The following is an 18,973-nucleotide window of genomic DNA, read 5'->3' as shown; positions in this document are numbered from 1 at the left end:
ACTATATTTTGGGGATAAATTTGTGCCCTAAAGTGACCTAAACCTGACAAAATCTCCAAAAACCTCCCTTTGCAGGCGTCCTCATTTGTAAAACTAGTATAAAAATAAAGTAAATAAAGGTTTTTTTTATTATTATTGTAAAAATGCAAATGAACAGAAATGTAAAATGAACAGAATAAGTGCGTCTTTACAGGGATGTAACAATAAAAAAGAGAACACCTCTTTGGGATTACTGTCGAATTAAAGATCATTCTCTTTTTACAAATTCTTGTAAATTTAATTTCTGGAAAAAAGTGAAATGATTGCTATCAAAAAATGTTTTAACTAAAACTGTAACTTTTCATTACCAAAAGGATAACACCTCAAAAAAGCAGTAGCAGGTGAACCTGTATTGTCAGGAGAAATTCATAAAGGTTTGTTGTCACCAGCTACTGGTAATGAAAAGTTACAGTTTTAGTTAAAAAATTTTTTTTATGGCAATCATTTTACTTTTTCGTGGGGAGCCAAACAGTTGACGGTAGCCACTAATTTACATCATTCTTCAGAATATCTTCTTTGAAGTTCCATAGAAGAAAGAAAATCGTACAGGTTTGGAACAACATGAGTGTGTGTAAATGATGACAAAATCTTCCTTTTTGGATGGATTTGTATTTTCCCTTCAACAACAATGCACAATATTGTAAATGTAAATGTGGTCGAATATTGTTTATTGAAGCTCCAGACGAAGGCAATGAAATCCCACTTTCAAAGCACATATAAGTGCAAGGCAGATAAACAGTCTTTGAAAAGGTTACACCATCATTTTGCAGTGGCTCAATTTTTTTTACTTAAGTTGACTGCAATATGATGTTTATCAGTCTTGCCTGCATTATCGGCAGATTAAAGTTGTTCTAAAGTCTGATTGACATGAACTGAAAATTGTACATATACATTACATATTTTTGCCAAGTATTTATTTATTTTTTGTTCTTTTTTGTTGCTCATCTCTATGGCACTCTGATCACAGGGCTGTGAACGAAGGAATGAATACTCTGCTGCCATCTCTTGTCGTTTTTGTGAAATAAAATAAAATCGTGAGTAAAGAAACAAACAAAAAAAAGCTTTTTTTTTCTTTTTCTTTTTTTTTACAGATTCCCTTTTTTTTTTGTCCAGAACATAAAAAGAAGATACAGAAGAACACTAAGGTCCAAAATCGTTCAGTTTTGCGTGACCCCATTTAAAGAGTCAATGTGAATGTTAAACCAAATAATCTTTGTCATTCTGGGACTTCATATTTTTAAGGTTATTTGGGGGGAAAAAATCCCTGACAAACTAAATATAGTGTGAAAAATGTTGCATGTTTTGTATCAGCTGCGTTTTATGGGCAGCGTTTCGTCACATTTTGTTTGTCATTGGTCTAGAATGATGTCACCTGCATCGAAACCCCGCCCCTCATCCCTCACATAGCGCGCTGTCTGTCTCATGCACAAGCACAGTACACAGAGCGCACGTTGCATTGCGCCGGCGTACACATTGTTATTGTGTTAATTGTGTACATCTGTGAGGACAAGCGCTCTGAACAGTATGAGGAAAAATGCCTGATTGTCATATACCGATGGATATCACTGGATTTGTAAAGTCTACCCTGCACATTAAGGCAGACCACTGTTAACTGCAACTATGTAAATGTCTCGCGCGCGCACTGGATCGGAATAGTCGCGCGGAGAAACAAGGATCTCATTTATCACGAAAAATGACGATACAGCGGACGTACAGCTTATAACGTAAGTAATTTTTATCTCCTCGGTTTATTTTTTTTAGGCCTTCATGATATGCAATCATGTATCTGTGTTTCCAGCAATAAATAGTAGCCTACTTAATGGCTACTTAATATTTTGTTTCAACAAAATGTCGCCCAATGTGAAAGTGCGAGTTTTACTGCAGCTATTATTCATATTAAAACATTAATGCTAATAAAATATTACCTAGCTCACGTTTTAGATCTGGTCTATAAGAAAAACCATCAGAAATCTACGCAAAACGTTCGAACTGTAATGCAAATGCATTTGAAATATAATAAGCATAATTTCTTTTAGCATTCAAACTGAAATGGTAGTGGAACTGAGCTCAAATGAGAAGAGACACTGGACTAGGCTACGATGAAAGCGTATTTGAATTTGCGTGACAGCATCAGCGTGGCCTAACAAGTGACTGTCAATACAGTTGCAAATCTGTGAGGGACGTTCTTCCCTTTCAGTGACTGTAGGCCTGGATAATATTGTGCTTTTACTATATATAGATATAGATAGATTTCTTTTGGTGAAACATCTATGAAAGCGTTTGCTCAGACGTCGCATTAGGCGCATTTTTGCTCGTGCAGTTGTACAAACGTCTGAAACAAAGGCTCCTAATTAGTTCTGTGATTCCGCTTTCCTGTGAGAGAAACTGGAAATTCAGAGGCAATGAACGTAATGACGTGTGACGATGCGCGAAATCATTCCAGTGGATTTCACCTTAACCTTCCCACACTTTTTATAATGGTTTAAAACAATGCAGTCATTTCATTAGGCAGAGAGTTGAGCAGCACCATGTGTCTGTCGCAGACTGTTGACTTGAATTTAAAACATTTAAACAAATTGTCTACGCCTGCCTATACATGATAGACAGATGCTTATTACACACGCTTATTACGTGAATATGAGAGGTAAATAAATCTTGAAATGCTTGTGTGGGCTATCTGGCCTTAACAAATAATGAAATATGTTAATGTTGTCACAAGTATAATTCTTATTAGGCATTGATTGTGGGAGCAATCGTTCTAGTTGATCAATTCAAGTGACATTTAATTTGTTACAATAATTCTTGCACTGACACTTTCTTCACAGTATTTTGTAGGTTACTGATAAATGACCAGCAGATGAATATTTAAAATGACTTGATGGTTAGTGTCGTTTCTTCTTTAAGTATAGAAGACTATGTGCTTTAATTCACCGTAATATAGCTCTTAATGTTCAATATATAAAAAAAAATTACTTCCTCAGTATTATATCTGTGTTGCATCCCTGTCGCAGAAAATTGTATAAAGTGTGGGGACAAAATCAGCCATGACCGTTATGAGCTTTCATTCTTTCTTTAAATTTTTTCTGTCTTTCAGTGATGTATCAGATAGAGTGCATGTTTGTTTTCATGGTCCAGTTACCATTTTGCTGCAACATTACTGTATTTACACAACAGCACACTGTTCTTTTTGGTGATATAACTGAAACCTGATCATGTTTTTAGTTGTCTTTTGTGCTCAGCTGGTACCTGAGCTCATCGGTGCTGATGCTGTACATCTCTGACACAAGCACATGCTGATGCCCAAGCGTGTGCTGCTGTTTCAATGCTGTATGTGATTCATTGGAAAAAACCCATTACACACGTGGTTTCTGTGTGAAATACTGCTGAAAAGGTGTTTAGTGTGTGAGTTACAGTGATTGGAGTGATGTTGACTTGCAATATGACAAATCTGGGTCAATGTAACCACCCACCCCCCTTCACTACCACAGGCTACAAAAGGCAAGACTGAAAAAAGCAAAGAGGATGAGGATACCATCACCAGGCTCTGTGCGTGATTGTATGCATGTGGAAATAAGAGCATGGTGTGCTGGCTCTGTCCTGGGGTCTGTGTGTGGGTGTGTGGGCGGATGGGGGGGGGGGGGGGGGTGTTGTGTTGGGATATATGTCTGAAATGCTGTTGTGCATGTCCCCCTCCTCCACGAGGTCAATGGATGATCCAGCCATGTCACATCCTGTAACTGTTCTATCTGAGCTGCTTTATATTCTCTTTTACACATACACACACACATTTTTTCCATCCGTCTCTTGATTCTTTTTTGTTTTTACCATTCTGTACTTTATTCTTAAAGGAATATAAATGAAAATTCTGTCATTATTTACTCGTTCTCTTTTCACTCCAAACCCAAATGACTTACTTTCTTCTGTGGAGCACAAAGAGAAGCCTGTTTTCCATGATTTTTTTATGCAGTGATGATGATGAGGGACTGAAGCTTTTAAAGGGTTATAAAGTATGCAGATGCATTATAAAAGTGGTCAATATAACTTGTACACATTCCAAGTCATTATCCAGTCTCCGTTTATTGTAATACCGCTGAAAGTACCAACACAAATGCTCTCCTTTTGTGTTCCGCTGAAGAAAGAATGGCGTACAGGTTTGGAGGATGAATAAAAGCTAGATGTTCATTTTTAACTGATCTATTCCTTTAGTTTAACCTTCTCTTGGTGTTTTCATTGACATTTCAAAATGAACGTTTTAAACTGTCATTATTTAGAATAATGAGCTGATCCTCTGTGCTCTGTGGAGGGGTGATTAGTGCAGCCATCAGATTATATCTTTATTATTAGAAGAATAATAACATTATTCCATTTACATTTCATTAAATGTTTGTATGTATAACAGATGTTCTCGAAATATACTCTGAAGATGCCCGTCTTAATAATCTATTGCAAAACAATGACTTTTTATAAACTGTCAAGAAGATTAGGATGACATATTGCAGGACAGTCGTGATAACCAAAAATACAGCATGCAGATTATCATCAAATTATGACATCACTACAAAGCTACATCCTAATTTAAATCATTCTTTAATAGTTTGCTTGCATGCTTGTAAGGATTATTTTATGCTTTCGATAAATGGGAACCCCTGGAATTTGTTAAGAAGGGTACTGGGTCCGAAAGATTTTTCTGTTATTTTAGGATTTCTCCTACTGACAAGTCTGTGACATCTGTGACCCTTGTGCTGTTCATTATTGTTTCAAAGTGTTTAATATCTAATAAGGTTGTGAATGACTAACAGAAGACTGTCTTCTGTACTTAACTCATCACAATTGTTGATGTAATTCCTTGTGCTGTAACTAATATTAACTGTATGTGCAATACTGTTTTCTATGTCCATATTTCAAAATTACACAAGTACCATGATTTATGAACACTGATATTAATTTGTCTTTTTTCTTTTTGCATCCTAACCACACAGCTTCGCTCAGCCCCAGATGCCTCCGCTCCCTCTTGACGAGCGCATAGTGGTTATTCAGCGCCCCAAAAGTTTGGCCTTGCGCGTGGCCTCCCCACCAACCACTTCACAGTCTTCCTCACACCGCCCAGCCACTCACAACAAGCCCCCACCCCACTTACCACAACCCCAACCCCCACCACCCCATTTCCATCCAGGTTCCAACTACCTGTCTCTGGAATGCAAGCACAGACAATCATCCCATGTTCAGAGAGATAAAGGAGAACCAGATGCTCCCTTTGAGGGCAGCAGCCACAATGCTAGCCATTGTCACAGCAATGGGATAGTAACTTTAGGTCCAAGACCTCACAAGCACACACATACCATTGACATTAGAGTGTCTTTGGACAAAGGTGTAAGAGGAGAATCCTACATAGACAAAAGCCGCAGCAGTAGTCTTACCCGAAGTGGAAGCATCAAAGGGAACAGAACTAAACGGGTGTCACTGCACTTGGATCCAGGGCGAAGTGAAAGGAAATGCAAAGGAAAGTCTTCTGAATTAGTGGAGAAGCATCACCAGAACCATAATCAGAGTCAAAACCGGACTCCGCACAGCAGCCATCATCCGAACCAACTCACAGTCTCTCCTGGAGGGATCTTGGAATTTGTACCAGCGCAGAGACAGCAGTCAAAATCCAAGCCAACAAGAGAGAGAGACCTGTCATTAAAGTCTTGCTCTGCAACTGCCAGCCACCCATTGCACAGTGATAGGGACGTATCATCTGTAGGAAACAAAGAAAACTCCAAACTGGGACCCGGCCACCAACTGCCCCACACCCACAGCGTATCCCATCACCACAGTTCAGCCCCATTACCCCATGCTGCCATCCTAAGCCCACACTATCCTGCTGTACCACCCTCGCTCCCTCCCCGAGGCCCTTCCTCCTTCCAGCACATCAGTCAACCCCGTCCCTCACGCCCTAGAGAACATCGGCCCCAAATTCTTCACGCTTTGCCCCTCTCCCCTACTTCCTCCCAAGGAGGCTTCCCCAGTCCTGACCACACATGTACGATTGACTTTTCCCACCCTTGTGGCTGTTGGAGGTTAGTTCGTTGTAGAAGAGGTAGAGGTCACTCGGCTGGCTGCCACGGTCATAGTACAAGCCCATCCTCTTCGTTTTCCCACGCCCAAGGAACAAGTGCTGCCAACGGAGGTGACGGAACCATGGGATTGAAGACTTTAGGAGGGTGTCTGTCCACTGCTTCCACCACCAACACCTCCTCTTCCAACAGCACTGTCTCGGACTGTCGCACAGGGCTGCTCAGACCTTTGGGTTGTGCATCCTGTTCTGGAGAAGCTGGAGCTTTTGAGAGCCCTGCTGCTTTCCGTAAGAAGCTGGTTGGGGGTTGTTTACCCTGTACTCCCCTTTCCTCATCTGCACCTCTTCGAGCACTCCAGAGTTGCGTTAGTGGGTGCAATCCCAAAGCAAGCCAAACTGGAAGCTCCACGTGCAGTTACTGCAGTAGTGACCCCATTGTAGTGACCTTTAACCCGCACAGAGGGAATCCTCCCAATATGGGGCGTAATATGGGTGCACATACCGTGGGAGGATACCAGCCTGATGATGACGATTACAGTGTACGCACAATCTGGCCGGAGGAGCTAGCAAAAAAGATGACTCGCTCTAAAACCCAACCTATCCATCACAATGCAAGTATTGGAATGGGCTCAGGGAGGACCTGCATGGGCCACAACCAGAAAAGTGGCAATCCTGTAATCCTGGACTGTCGGAACCTTATGGAGTTCACTCGTTCCCAGCTGACAGATCAGGCAGGGCGACGGAGGCTCCAGCAAGGCAAGATGGCAGTTTTGGACTTTATCGGATCAGGGAATAGTGGAGACCAGGGTAGAGATTCCCTCAAGCGGCTTTGGAACAAAGGAGCAGATGCTTGCATGGGGGATGGCAACGGGTTTGATGACGAAGTGCTTCCACAATCCCCATCCCTCCACTCTCCATCTCCAGATTCTCCTCCATCGTTCTCACCCCCACCCTCTGCTCCTAGCACACTTATTAAACCCAAACCCAAACAGCGAGAGAGGGAGGGTGGACACACCTTACCCTCGGCCCAGTCGCTCCACTTGGTCCTCAACTCACTCAACAGAGAACAAGATGAGGAAAATGGAAGAGGTAAAGATGCTAATGTGCAAGTACACAGCAGGTTGAGTGACATTTTTATAATGTCTTGTTTTTGATTGACAATTCAGAAATATGAACATAATCTCGCCACATTGTCAGTCCCACTTGAATGTACTAATCTTATTTTCATTTTCTCATCTTCCATTAGGCTGTATGTCTTTCTGAACTGATAGTATTCAAATTCAAATTATAGTTCAGTTAATCTGTGGGGTGTATAATCCTCATTATCCTAACTTCAGAAGATTGCCATATTTACATTACCCATGATGCACTAGTAATGTAACTCAAATTCAAGTTTTTCTCCTTAAACACTTTCTACCTTTTAAATTCTTTTTCTTAAAACTCAGACTGCTTTATCCTCTGCTTTATTTCTCACTGAAACTCGTTGAGAACTAAAGGATAAAAGCCATTCTGTGTGGGGGTGGAAGTGATGGGACTTCAAACAGGAAAGATAAGGAGGAAGGATTAAAATTAGTTATAATTATTTGATTTTCTTACATAAAGCCTCATACTCATACTCTGACAGCATTTGAACCCATATCATTTTTAATTGACTAAAAAGTGTTCTATACCAGCATACCTCTCTTAGATGGTCACACAGAGTGAAGTATTTAAACAAAAGTAATCTCTTTTTTTTCTTTTCTTTTTTTTTTTCTTTTTTTGCCAGTGCATCTTTCCCTCCCTCTTTCCTCATCCCTCCCAGCTTCACTATCTGAGGAGAGTGTCATGACCCCAGATGTGGAGAATGCTGTGATCAGCCCCATCCTCCCTTTCCTTTTTCTTGGCAATGAGAGAGATGCACAGGATTTGGATCTACTGCTTCGTCTCAACATTGGTTTTGTGGTCAATGTCACAACCCATCTTCCCCTCTACCACCTGGACACAGGCTTGGTGCGTTACAAAAGGCTACCTGCCACTGACAACAGCAAGCAGAACCTGCGACAGTATTTTGAAGAGGTTTTTGAGTTTATCGGTAAGAGAAACTGTCAACGCTTTTGTAGTTTAAAATTTACACACCCCATGTCATTCCCTAACAAGTGCAGTGTCAAAAATGTGGTTGGGACATATAAAAGAGTTTGTCCCTTTTCTTTTTTTAACCAGCTAATTGTGGTAAACCACTGACATGCTAGTCAGTTGCAGGTGGAATTCTCATTCAAGAGAGCATCTGATTGGACAACAATTTGCGTAGTGCAGGATGAGTCATCATAATTTTATTTTTTTAGCTTTACAGCTACTAGACATTGACCAAAAGTCAAAAATGTCTAGTTTAGATTTTTATGGGATATTTAAAATCATCTTCTTGCCATGGTATTTCTGATACTTTCCATTTAAATTGCACATCAGAACTGCATGTGACCAATTTTTGATGTGTGCCACACCCTTTTTTGTTTCAGAGGAAGCTCACCAGTGTGGACGGGGCGTTCTTGTGCACTGCCAAGCAGGTGTGTCCCGCTCAGCTACTATAGTCATTGCTTACCTGATGAAGCACACCCTCATGACCATGACTGATGCCTATAAGTATGTGCGCAGCCGGCGGCCAATAGTCTCCCCCAACCTCAACTTCATGGGCCAGCTGCTAGAGTTTGAGAGAGACCTCAACTCTGGGGTAACACCTCGCATCCTCACCCCAAAACTGAGTGGCCTGGAAACACAAGTTTAAAAGGGCGGTACAAGAAAGAAGATTGTGAGAAAACGAGAGGGGAAAGGGAGATAAATAGAAGAGGGAATTGATGGACAGAAATGGATGGATAAAAAAAACAAGGGTAAGAATAAAGCCGTTTAACGAGAACAAACAGTTGAGGATTTGAAGAGAGGTGACAGAAATAACTAGAAGATGAAAGCAGTCCAAAAGAAATAGATGAAATGGTATATTTTAATTGAAGTATCTCCACACTTTCTGTTCCATATAAATAGCACTTATTTGACAGTTGGCAAATGAATGTTTGTGCTACCCACCCTGATTCTCTGTTAATTATGTGCCAAGTTTTAATTCAAAGAATGAGTCAGTTCACTTAAATTATTACCATATTACTATTATCAAACTTGGTTAAATACAAACGCTGTATAAAAGTATTTGGGGGGGAAACAAATGCAATCAAAGAACACTCTGGCTGTCAAGCACAGAAAAAGATCCGATGTGTTGAGACTCTCAGAACTGTGACATGCATCACATTCGAGACCCAAGAGCTGTAGCAAACTTCAAACTCCCTTTCCACTGTGCACAGAACTTTTCTAGACAGATTATTTTTGATTTGGGAGTTCATTTGAAGGCACTTTTTGGGTTACTTTGCGTTAGCTGCCAACTATTTATAAATTTGTCCACTGACATGAAGATTCATTTTGCCTTTGAAATTTTTTCGATACTGCTATTTTTGTTACTTGATTTTACATCTTGGATTCTTTATCTTAGTGTCTTTGTGTGGGAGGTGTGCAATAGTGTTGATGCGGACGTGGGACTGATTTAAGCTATTTTCACTTGGACAGTGTTTCTCTAATGGACTTTTTTTCTTTTGCATGGGACATGAACCAGCCATTCTGATGGCAGATCTAATCCAAAAATCATATATTTATTTTTTATTTCTTGCTTATGATATTTAACAAATGGCAATTTGTATAAAGCAATGTGTAATGAAAAAAAAGTGTTAGAAGGAAAAGTGGATAATAGACTATAAAATAGTTTTTTTATTCGACTCACTATTTATTTTACTTTGGGCAGGCAGCAATGACTTAAAATTACTCCAATTATTTTTTATTATTATTGTGCTTTCTGTATGTGTTATTATTATTATTTATTTTTTTGAGCTGCAGATGCTGATAAGATATTGAGGAAGACATCTTGTGGAATTGACCTTAACATTTTTAATAAGATTTGTACACTGCTTATTTCTGTGCGAAATTACTGTGACTGGAGCAGATCAACATTAATCTCACTCTTTAATATGAGCTAATTTTGCAATTCAAAATTTCACACAAAGGTGATAAGTAGATATTTATAGTTTATGCAAAATCAGCAGGAAAGTTCCAAGGTCATGCAGGTGTAGCTAAAACATGAAGTGTTTCCGTCATTTGCTTTTCTGTCATATTCAGTTCATTGCATAAGAAAAATGAACACCCTTTCAGCTTTAAAGCCTGCCCTATTTTTAAACAGCCTGCCTAATTTGACCATGATCAGATTTTAGTGCTCTCAGGACTGTAGGCAAACAATCTGGTTTTGTATTATATACCATAAAGGAAACTAGATCCACGTCCTCCATTTAAATTCTTCCTTCTTTTTTTTTTTTTTCCTCTATGCCCTCTAAGAGACTATGCATTATTATGGGAATACATTCTGTGAAAAAGACTTGGTTCACTCAGTTCACTGTGAAACATTCTTCTTCCTGCATATTGTCAAGTTTTCAGCCTTGGTCCTTGAAGCCGCCTCTCATCAGTCTTGACAAGCGAGGAGTTTGTCTGCTGTCTCTGAGCTCTTTTCTGCCTCACTGAGCCACTGGGCCTTCACACACCACTGCTGTGTCTCCATTAATGTGCTCTGCCCAACAGCGTGTGACAAAGTATACTATTTTGCATTTCAAAAACCCCCTGCAGTAAAGACATGTTAAGGTGTTTTCTTATAGGTACAAGACCTCAGAAATGCCCCCATGTTTTAACATCTGTCTGATTGATCTAAGTCCAGACCAGTTCAGTGCCATTGCTGTGTTATTTTAGGGTCAGCAGCTGCTTGTATTTATCATACAGTGACACATTGACTGTTTCTTTCTGTCTCTCACTGCTGACAGTGTTTTCGTCTGACTCTGTAGCTTGATTATGCCCTTAGGAAACGATTAGGTAAGCAACTCCTAATAAACGGGTCTCAGTGAGGTGACAGAGTGCCGAGAAATCAGACAAATCTTAATCTAAAAAAAAAGCAGGATTGGGCAAAATTGGGAATTCAAGAATCGGCCTCCTTTCAGTTCATGGGTTTGAATTTGATTTGAATTGACCACATGCCACAGCGTATTGAACTGAAATGACATGATGAGGAATTCAAAGAAATTCAACACACACTTGCATGCCCTCATGACTAGAATCCATGAAACATCCCACACAATACTGTACACGGTACAGCTCAATACTAATTCCTTCAATTTAAATTAGAATAACAATTCTCTTTTTTGCTACCTCAATTCAAATTCAGGAATTGAATTGGAATTTAAAAGGCATTGTCAGTTCTGTTATCAATGCAACAAAACCCTGCTAAACATGGATGCTGCTGATTAGCATTTAGCCTAACAAATATGTATTTTTAAAACTTGAATTAAGATCCCGTTGGCATCTGATACAAAGTACAATTTTCTTCCAGAATTTCTTTAAATCCATCATTTACCATTTCATTAAAACTGCCAGTTGCCACCACGTCTGCATGAGAAAATGTGTAAAGTGTGTTTTACAAGAAAATAAATGCCTGGGATGCCTTTTGGTACAATAACCGTCTTCCGAGTCAATGTAGCACCTATCAATGGAAAGAAATGGAAGCACTTGGTAGTTTTGTAATTGTTTGGAATCTTTTTTTTTTTTTTTTTTTTTTTTTTTTTTATATATATCTGTCTGCTGCACAAAAGTGTGTGGATCTGAGAAGTCAGTCTTTGTGTTTTCTGTGTGCTAGGCATGTTGAGACAGTAATGTGGGTTAGTGTTAGGGTTAGGGTTAGGTGTAAACTTTCAGACCATTTTATCAATAATCCCAACCTCAGGCCTGTTAAATGTCCATTGGCACAGCTCAAGCTTCTCTGTAAACTCACATCGGTCAATGCCATGAGCCACTGTTGTATACCTTCTTTACCCTGGATTTGCTCTTCCAGACATTGGGGAAAATTGACCTCTTTGCACATTCAATCATACCTCTCACTGTAGAAAAAAAAAAATATGGCGTAGGCCTACCAAAAACACCTGGTAACACTGAATGAATAGCGCTGGACATCGCAGAGTATCTCATTGTATGAAAGCCGAATTTGTTTATAAAATGTGTGCAAAGCATTGAAACTGGATACTATATATGACCAGTATTTCCTGTGTTGAATAATCTTATATATACAGTATATGGTTTGCACATAGAAATGAACTAAATGTAAAGTTTTGTGTAGAATTTGTTTGTAAATTTGTGAATTGATTCTTTCTGTGACTTCATTCATGTATGTTAATGCTTGTTCTTTTTTTTTTTATTATTATTGTTATTATTATCTAATTTTTGTGCCAAATACTGAAATGAAGGTTGGCATTTTAATATTGACAAAAAAGAAGTGCCCTCTAGGACCGAACATGTTTGAACTGCTCAGTTATCAGTGTTTTACCTTGTTCCCCAGGCGAACAATTGTTGTTGTCATACTCTGTTACTGTAACTTTACACTTTACCTGCCGATTTTCTTACCCACTAACCTAAAAATTGCTTGTTGAAATGCTATATTTCCATATGTTGATTTGTTTTCTATGATCATTTGTTTTCAGTGATTCTTTGCGTAGAGATTTATAGCGATCCCTCAAGGGTTGTACTTTGAATGCATGTTCTACTCCAAACTGACCTTCCAGTCTTCTCTCCCCTTCCTACTGACTCAGCTGTTCTCCTCGTGAGAATTCAGTGCCCACGCTGCTTCAGAGAGAAGACGGACACGGCAGCCTGTGTTGGCTTGACCATATACTTGTGCGTACTTTGGTTTATCACTGACAAATGATGGGGCTTCATCCTTTTTCCTGTTTGAAAATTTACTGTGAGAGACTGTGATACTGTTGTGAAGCAAAAAATGATTAAAAGTGTTAGGCTGATCCTTGCCGGTAATGACTATGAGAATAAAGTACCTCTTAAAAAAAAAAAAAAAAAGATTGGCTTGTAATAGTTGTTCATCAATATGATGTTCTCGCAAAGCTAAGGTGATTTGTTGAAATAAATTTTTTTTGTACAAATTGACAATGGTGTTTTATTTCATATGGCCTGTGATACAAAATAGTTATTGCTAGCCTATCTAGAACAGTATAGCCCACCCAGACCAAGACCAGTTCATTCAGAACCAGGAATGCTGGTTCGGAAATTATTGGTTGTTACAGTATAGTCAATGAGCTGTCAGATTACCATTGACAAATCAGCAGGGCAGCCCAAAAGTTACATAATGTCAGCTGCTGATTTGCGACTGCGCTGTGATTTAGCTCCCTGAGGGCTTGGATCCATAGTCAGAATGGTCTAAAACAGGACACCTATCATATCAAAGTGAACCCTAGGTGCAGCTCTCTCCAGTCTTGGTTTCCATTAGCTTTCCTTGCCGCAGTCTAATTTCCTCAGTGTCAGTGAGAAAAGCTGGAGGAAGGATGCCTCCTGTGACTGCCTACTTCCAGGCCACTTCAGCATTAAATCAGAATGATAGAACAAAGCTAAAATGGTAAAGTGCCTGAGAGGGATGAGTAGAGAAACTGGGGCAAAGGCTTTTTGTGTGTGGAATCGTGTGCACGTGTGAGAGGCAAGCAATAGAATGCACAAGGCAACACTGCTGACCCATGTCCCCAAAATCCCTCCGTAATATTGGTAAAACTTGATGACTCAATAATGCTGCCTGGTCTTGAGGGCATGACTGTTATGTGATAAGTGCATTTAAATTTACCGGAAGTTCTTTATTCTAATTAGAAATGGATAACACCTTTCTTCTGTTTTTGAATGTAATTGTCTGGCAATCCAAGAGAGCGAATAATTGGAATCATTGTGTCCTAGAACTGATGAAAAGCAAGAAACACCCCTGCCACCACATCATTTGGAGTGTTATTCTGAATAACAGCATGTGACTATTTCCGAATCACAGCCATGATGATAATTAGACCAACAACAAACATCTTAAAGTGTTACAAGCCGTTCGTGCATAAATAAGATCCCTAAAGTTGCAAAAACTAAAGTCTCAAACCCAAAGAGATATTCTTTATAAGAGTTAAGACTCGTCCATGTCCTCTTTAAACGCCTTGTTTAAACACGCCCCCAAATGTTTACGTCACTGTGTGGGGAAATTTGCATAACACCGCCCAAATGTTCACACGAAGAAAGAAGGCATAACTTTTATTCTTGCTATAGTATTGTTGCTGCCACCATGCCGTGCAGACACTGTGTGTTTCCTTTTGAAAGCAAAAACTAATTTGTTTGGCATTCCAAAAGAGGACACAACTAGAAATCATTGGTTAAGTTGTATTTATAACACTGTTCCGGAACAGGTAAACCAAATATTTGTGTGTGTGCATGCATTTTATGTAGGACTGTTTTCTGAACCAGGGCAAGTTGCCTAAAATGCGGTCTGTTCTGACTCACAGCCTGTAAGTATGTTTTCATATTTAAAGAATTTCTCAACGCAAGTTTTATAAAAAAAATTAAAAAATTCAAATGCAAGTTTTGAGCAGTGTAGAGTAAGTTAGCACTTGTTGTTTGTTGTTCCTTCGGAAAAAAATGCAGACAAGGTTTTATGTTTACACTGCGCAATGCAATGCGTAAAAAGATATATCAATATAATCAGTAATTATGTTCCAACTGGATGCTACAAATGGCTAATTTATAATGGGTTTTAATATTTTTGTCTCAGCGCTCCGGGACAAACGACATCACAGTATAGGAAGGGGCGTAACATTTCCATCACACGCTTGAGGCATTCGGCCAATCATGATGCACTGGATAGCTGGCCAATCAGGGTACACCTCGCTTTTCAGACCGATGAGCTTTGTTAAAATTGACGCATTTCAGAAAGGCCGGGCATAGAGGAGAAACATTAATGTACATTACGTGGATAATAATGTGTTTTTTTTTTTTACCTTAAACTGCAAAAACATTTTGTTACACCAAATACACAAAATAATGTTCTGTTTTAGCAACGTCATATGACCCCTTTAATCGAGTTTTTAATAATTATGTATTTTACATAATTACATATTCTTTGCTTTGCCAAAATAGCTTAATTATTGTCATCTACTGATAACTTTTTATTGCAGCATTAATTCTCTGTGTTTTGAGGCACATTTCACAAACTCTCTCTGGAGTCATCAAACGTTGCCCAGCAACACTTATTCTTTGGATGTAAAGGAAGCATTAATGGCAAACAAGTGAACACTTTGTGAGCTCAGTAGTGCTGTTGAAATTGACATGATATTTCAATCTCTGCTGTATACAAATATCGGAAGACTTGTGGGTATAAAACAGGGATTATGCAAAAAGGCATTAGATGTAATATATGTAGGTGTGGCTTGTGTGCCTCCTCAAATCATCCGTGCCATGCAAATGTTCTTATTTAGTACCTGCACCTGTGAAGAGATTGAGAGGCAACCCTGCTTTATGGTTTAATTTCAACAATGTACTGACTGAACCAGGACTTAATGTTTTTACAAGAAAAGGTCAATTTAATATTTGCACATTCTTGGAAAACACCACAATCAGCATGAAAAAACACTGGGGACCTCTGGGGACTTGTGAAGAAAGAATGGGGACTGCATGGGGAGAAAATTCTAGATAAGTGTCAGGCTTTGCAAAAACCATCAGAGCAACTGAACATCTAATTTGAAGGTATTGTGAATGATTTCTTTATGGTATTACTAAGATATATTATTATTTGCAAGATATTTCAGTTATTTCAGAGTGTTTTTCATGTCAGTTCATCTAACAAGCTGAAGATGTTTTTAGATATTTTGCCATTTTTAAAATGCAGTTAATTTGTTATTATTATTTATGCATTTAATGATTGAATACATTTATCAGGCACTGCTACTGTCTGAAAAAAAATGAAATACTATGAAATCCTGAAATGTTGCAGGAAACCGTTTTCTCTGTAGAGATAATTTTCCTGTTGGGGAAAACAAAAATTAGCGAATATTTTTTACATCCCAGATTTATGTGATTTGGTTGCTCGAGGGAAAATAAATGAAAAGGACACTTAAAGTACATGACGTAAATATCATGGGTGGTAAGACGCTGTGGACGTTGCCCGGTCAGGTGCACATAATGAGTCTCATGAGGCCAAACCATGGAGACGAAATTCTTTAGAGACTTCTTCCTAGAGGCAGAAGCCCTAGTATTTCCCTCTGAAAAAAAAAACAGCTTGGCCTCACTCAACTGAACTCATCTGTAATTCACAGAAATTTGATGGAATGTATCAAATATCAATTTCATTGCTTCGTAATATATTGTTCCTCTCAATGTCTTTCATTCTCTTCCAGTCCATGGCACGCTCAAGATGCAATGGAAAGATCCTATGTCTGTGTCTCTTGCCTTGTGTGATGGTAAGTCACCTGTTGGTGTACATCATGGTGTCCATATTTGTAGCCTTCTCCTACTCCCCTCCCTTACCGCAGCTGCCCCTCCATTTCATTGCCACCGGAGCCTCCACAAACTCGGGAGCTCTTGCATCCCATCCAGTTCGGCCCTTCTGGAAACTCAAACTAGAGGACGGGGCACTGTGGAACCGCCTCCAACACATTTTGGACAGAGAGCACAACCCTATATTGAGAGGTAATGGAACGAGGTACAAAGGTCAAAGCCATGATACAATACATCTGCAAGAGACGGGTAAAACTGGTGCCTGTAAACAAGACTCGGCTTGGGCATCTCACATGCCTGACTTTAACACCCTTCCTGATCAAATGAAGGATTTTGTCCTGTCCATGCACTGCAGGCATTATACTATTCTTGTGGACCAACCCAACCTGTGTTCTGGGCAGGAGTCTACAACCCCGTTCCTTCTGATGGCAATCAAATCGCAAGTCGGGAACTTCGAGAACAGGCAGGCCATCCGAGAGACGTGGGGAAGGAGTGGCTGGATGCAAGGGGACAGTGGAGGAAGAAGATGGTTAGTACGGACTGTCTTCTTGCTTGCAAGGCAGGACACAGAGACAGGGCCTCATCCAGACCTGAGTGCCCTGTTGAAGTTGGAGAGCAGCACCCATAAGGACATCCTCCTTTGGGACTTCAAAGACACTTTCTACAACCTCACCCTGAAGGATGTCCTTTTCTGGGACTGGCTTTCAAAGCATTGCTCTCATGTCCACTTCATTTTCAAGGGAGATGATGATGTGTTTGTCAGAACTAAGGCTCTACTGGACTACTTCAACAATGTTGGGGTACAAAAGATGCATGGAAATAAAATGAAAGCACGGGATGATTTTGTTGTGGGGGATGTTATTGCCAATGCCTGGCCCATTCGGCAACCTGATACTAAATATTACATACCTGAAAGCTTCTATAAAGGAACCTATCCAGCCTATGCAGGAGGCGGAGGGGTGGTTTACACTGGTGCTTTGGCTTTACGTCTACAGGAGGTGTCTCGATGGGTCAGCTTGTTTCCTATTGACGATGTTTACTTAGGAATGTGCCTTCACAGGCTCGGGGTGTCCCCCACTCATCATTCAGGTTTTCTTACCTTCGACCTTCCAGAGGACCTGAGGCAGAAGCCATGTGCGTATCATAATGTTCTCCTAGTCCATAAACGCACCCCGAAAGAAATGTTAACCCTGTGGAAGGAACTACAGGTTCCTCCTCAGGAGTGCTAGTGTACACTTGTTCATAAATTCAAATGAAGGTAAATGATGCCCTGGACTTCAAAGTTATTTTCATATTTACCGCAAGGTATTTTCATGCCTGTTGGGCATGTTCATTTGCATACAAGGCCCTAATTTTTCTGTGATGCTGGGCTGTGCTCAGAGCTATGTGTGCAGTGGTTGTTATAAGGAGATCAAATTGGAATGGCAACAGACAAGCTACAATTAGCATACAACATGGTTTACTTTGTAAGACGGGGTTTTTGGTAGAATTGTTCTTGGTCTATGGGAATAAGCATGTGAAAGAATATCTGGTGGACAATTATAGAGTCTCATGTTGTTGTAGTTGTTATTATTTTACAGAATTTAGAAGTTTGTGGCCTAAACTTAAGGGGTTTTGTCATAAGGGAGTGAATCAAAAAACATAATTCAACATTGTATTAAAAAAATCTGTTCTACTGGTTCAAAAACAAAAGCATTACTATTCTATCTGAAGCGTTTCAGAGAGTTTGTAGAACTTCCTGTTATTGGACTGTTATTTTTACACTTTGTATATGCATTTCTGCTCTGTTCAGTGTCACATATGAGTAATTTTCTCATATTAGCGTAAGAATTCCTGATGTGTGAACAGCTGGAAAGAATGATTCAAGAGTATCTGGAGTCCATCTTGGTGTACAAGTGCTTCTCAGCAAAATGATGAAACCCCACAGACATTGGTAACTGGTTTAGGCCTTGTGGGCCTAATTATAACCAGGTGTTGTTGGTGGCATAATCTGAATTACAACAACAAAACATTATTATGGGACATAATGAATGACAATAACGAACAATGGATGATTTATTTGATCATTTATCATACAATTGATTTTCACGACTTATTTTTTTTTTTTTGTATCTGTTTCATGAGATTTAATGGTAATTGCCATTTTATGAACTCAGAGCTTTATTGTTTGTTTCACTTATTTTAATGTATTCATTTGCATACCTTTTAGTGTGTTTAATATTAATAATGGTAATATTTTCACTTACATTTACACTAATTTTACTGTTGTCCTCCAAATTTATATTAGTAATAATCATGCCAAATGAAGCTTGTATTTTCTTAATTATGTTATTTCCAGTCAGATTTTGCAATTAAATCTGTTAATCACTATTACTTCAACTGTTGGTGTTTTTAATTTCCCCAAAGCAAACAATTATTGGGTTGTTTATATCTTAATATATAATAATTACTACACTTACAGTGGTTATATTGTTTGAATTT

The 18,973-nt window shown here is 39.2% G+C and overlaps 2 protein-coding genes across 3 annotated transcripts; both read left to right on the top strand.

Moving 5' to 3' along the window:
* The first annotated feature begins 1,450 nt into the window (after positions 1–1,450).
* Positions 1,451–10,319, top strand: si:dkey-175m17.7 (uncharacterized). 2 transcript variants are annotated; one of them, XM_052588784.1, is made up of 5 exons: positions 1,471–1,763; positions 3,528–3,585; positions 5,019–7,183; positions 7,860–8,165; positions 8,587–10,319. In XM_052588784.1, exons 3-5 carry the CDS (start codon positions 5,035–5,037, stop codon positions 8,850–8,852), a joined length of 2,721 nt encoding a protein of 906 aa, XP_052444744.1. In that variant the 5' UTR covers positions 1,471–1,763; positions 3,528–3,585; positions 5,019–5,034; the 3' UTR covers positions 8,853–10,319. The 2 variants fall into 2 exon arrangements, with proteins under 2 accessions (XP_052444743.1, XP_052444744.1); XM_052588783.1 differs by lacking the exon at positions 3,528–3,585 and having other exon boundaries at positions 1,451–1,763.
* A 5,034-nt stretch (positions 10,320–15,353) lies between these two features.
* On the top strand, positions 15,354–18,820 carry si:dkey-175m17.6 (N-acetyllactosaminide beta-1,3-N-acetylglucosaminyltransferase 2). Its single transcript, XM_052587499.1, has 2 exons — positions 15,354–15,742; positions 16,393–18,820. The coding sequence occupies exon 2, from the start codon at positions 16,396–16,398 to the stop codon at positions 17,719–17,721; it is 1,326 nt and encodes a 441-aa protein (XP_052443459.1). The 5' UTR covers positions 15,354–15,742; positions 16,393–16,395; the 3' UTR covers positions 17,722–18,820.
* Positions 18,821–18,973: the final 153 nt, after the last annotated feature.

This window comes from Carassius gibelio, chromosome B21 (genome assembly GCF_023724105.1).
Source record: "Carassius gibelio isolate Cgi1373 ecotype wild population from Czech Republic chromosome B21, carGib1.2-hapl.c, whole genome shotgun sequence".
NCBI lineage: Eukaryota > Metazoa > Chordata > Actinopteri > Cypriniformes > Cyprinidae > Carassius > Carassius gibelio.
This window is presented reverse-complemented; position numbering and strand designations above follow the sequence as displayed.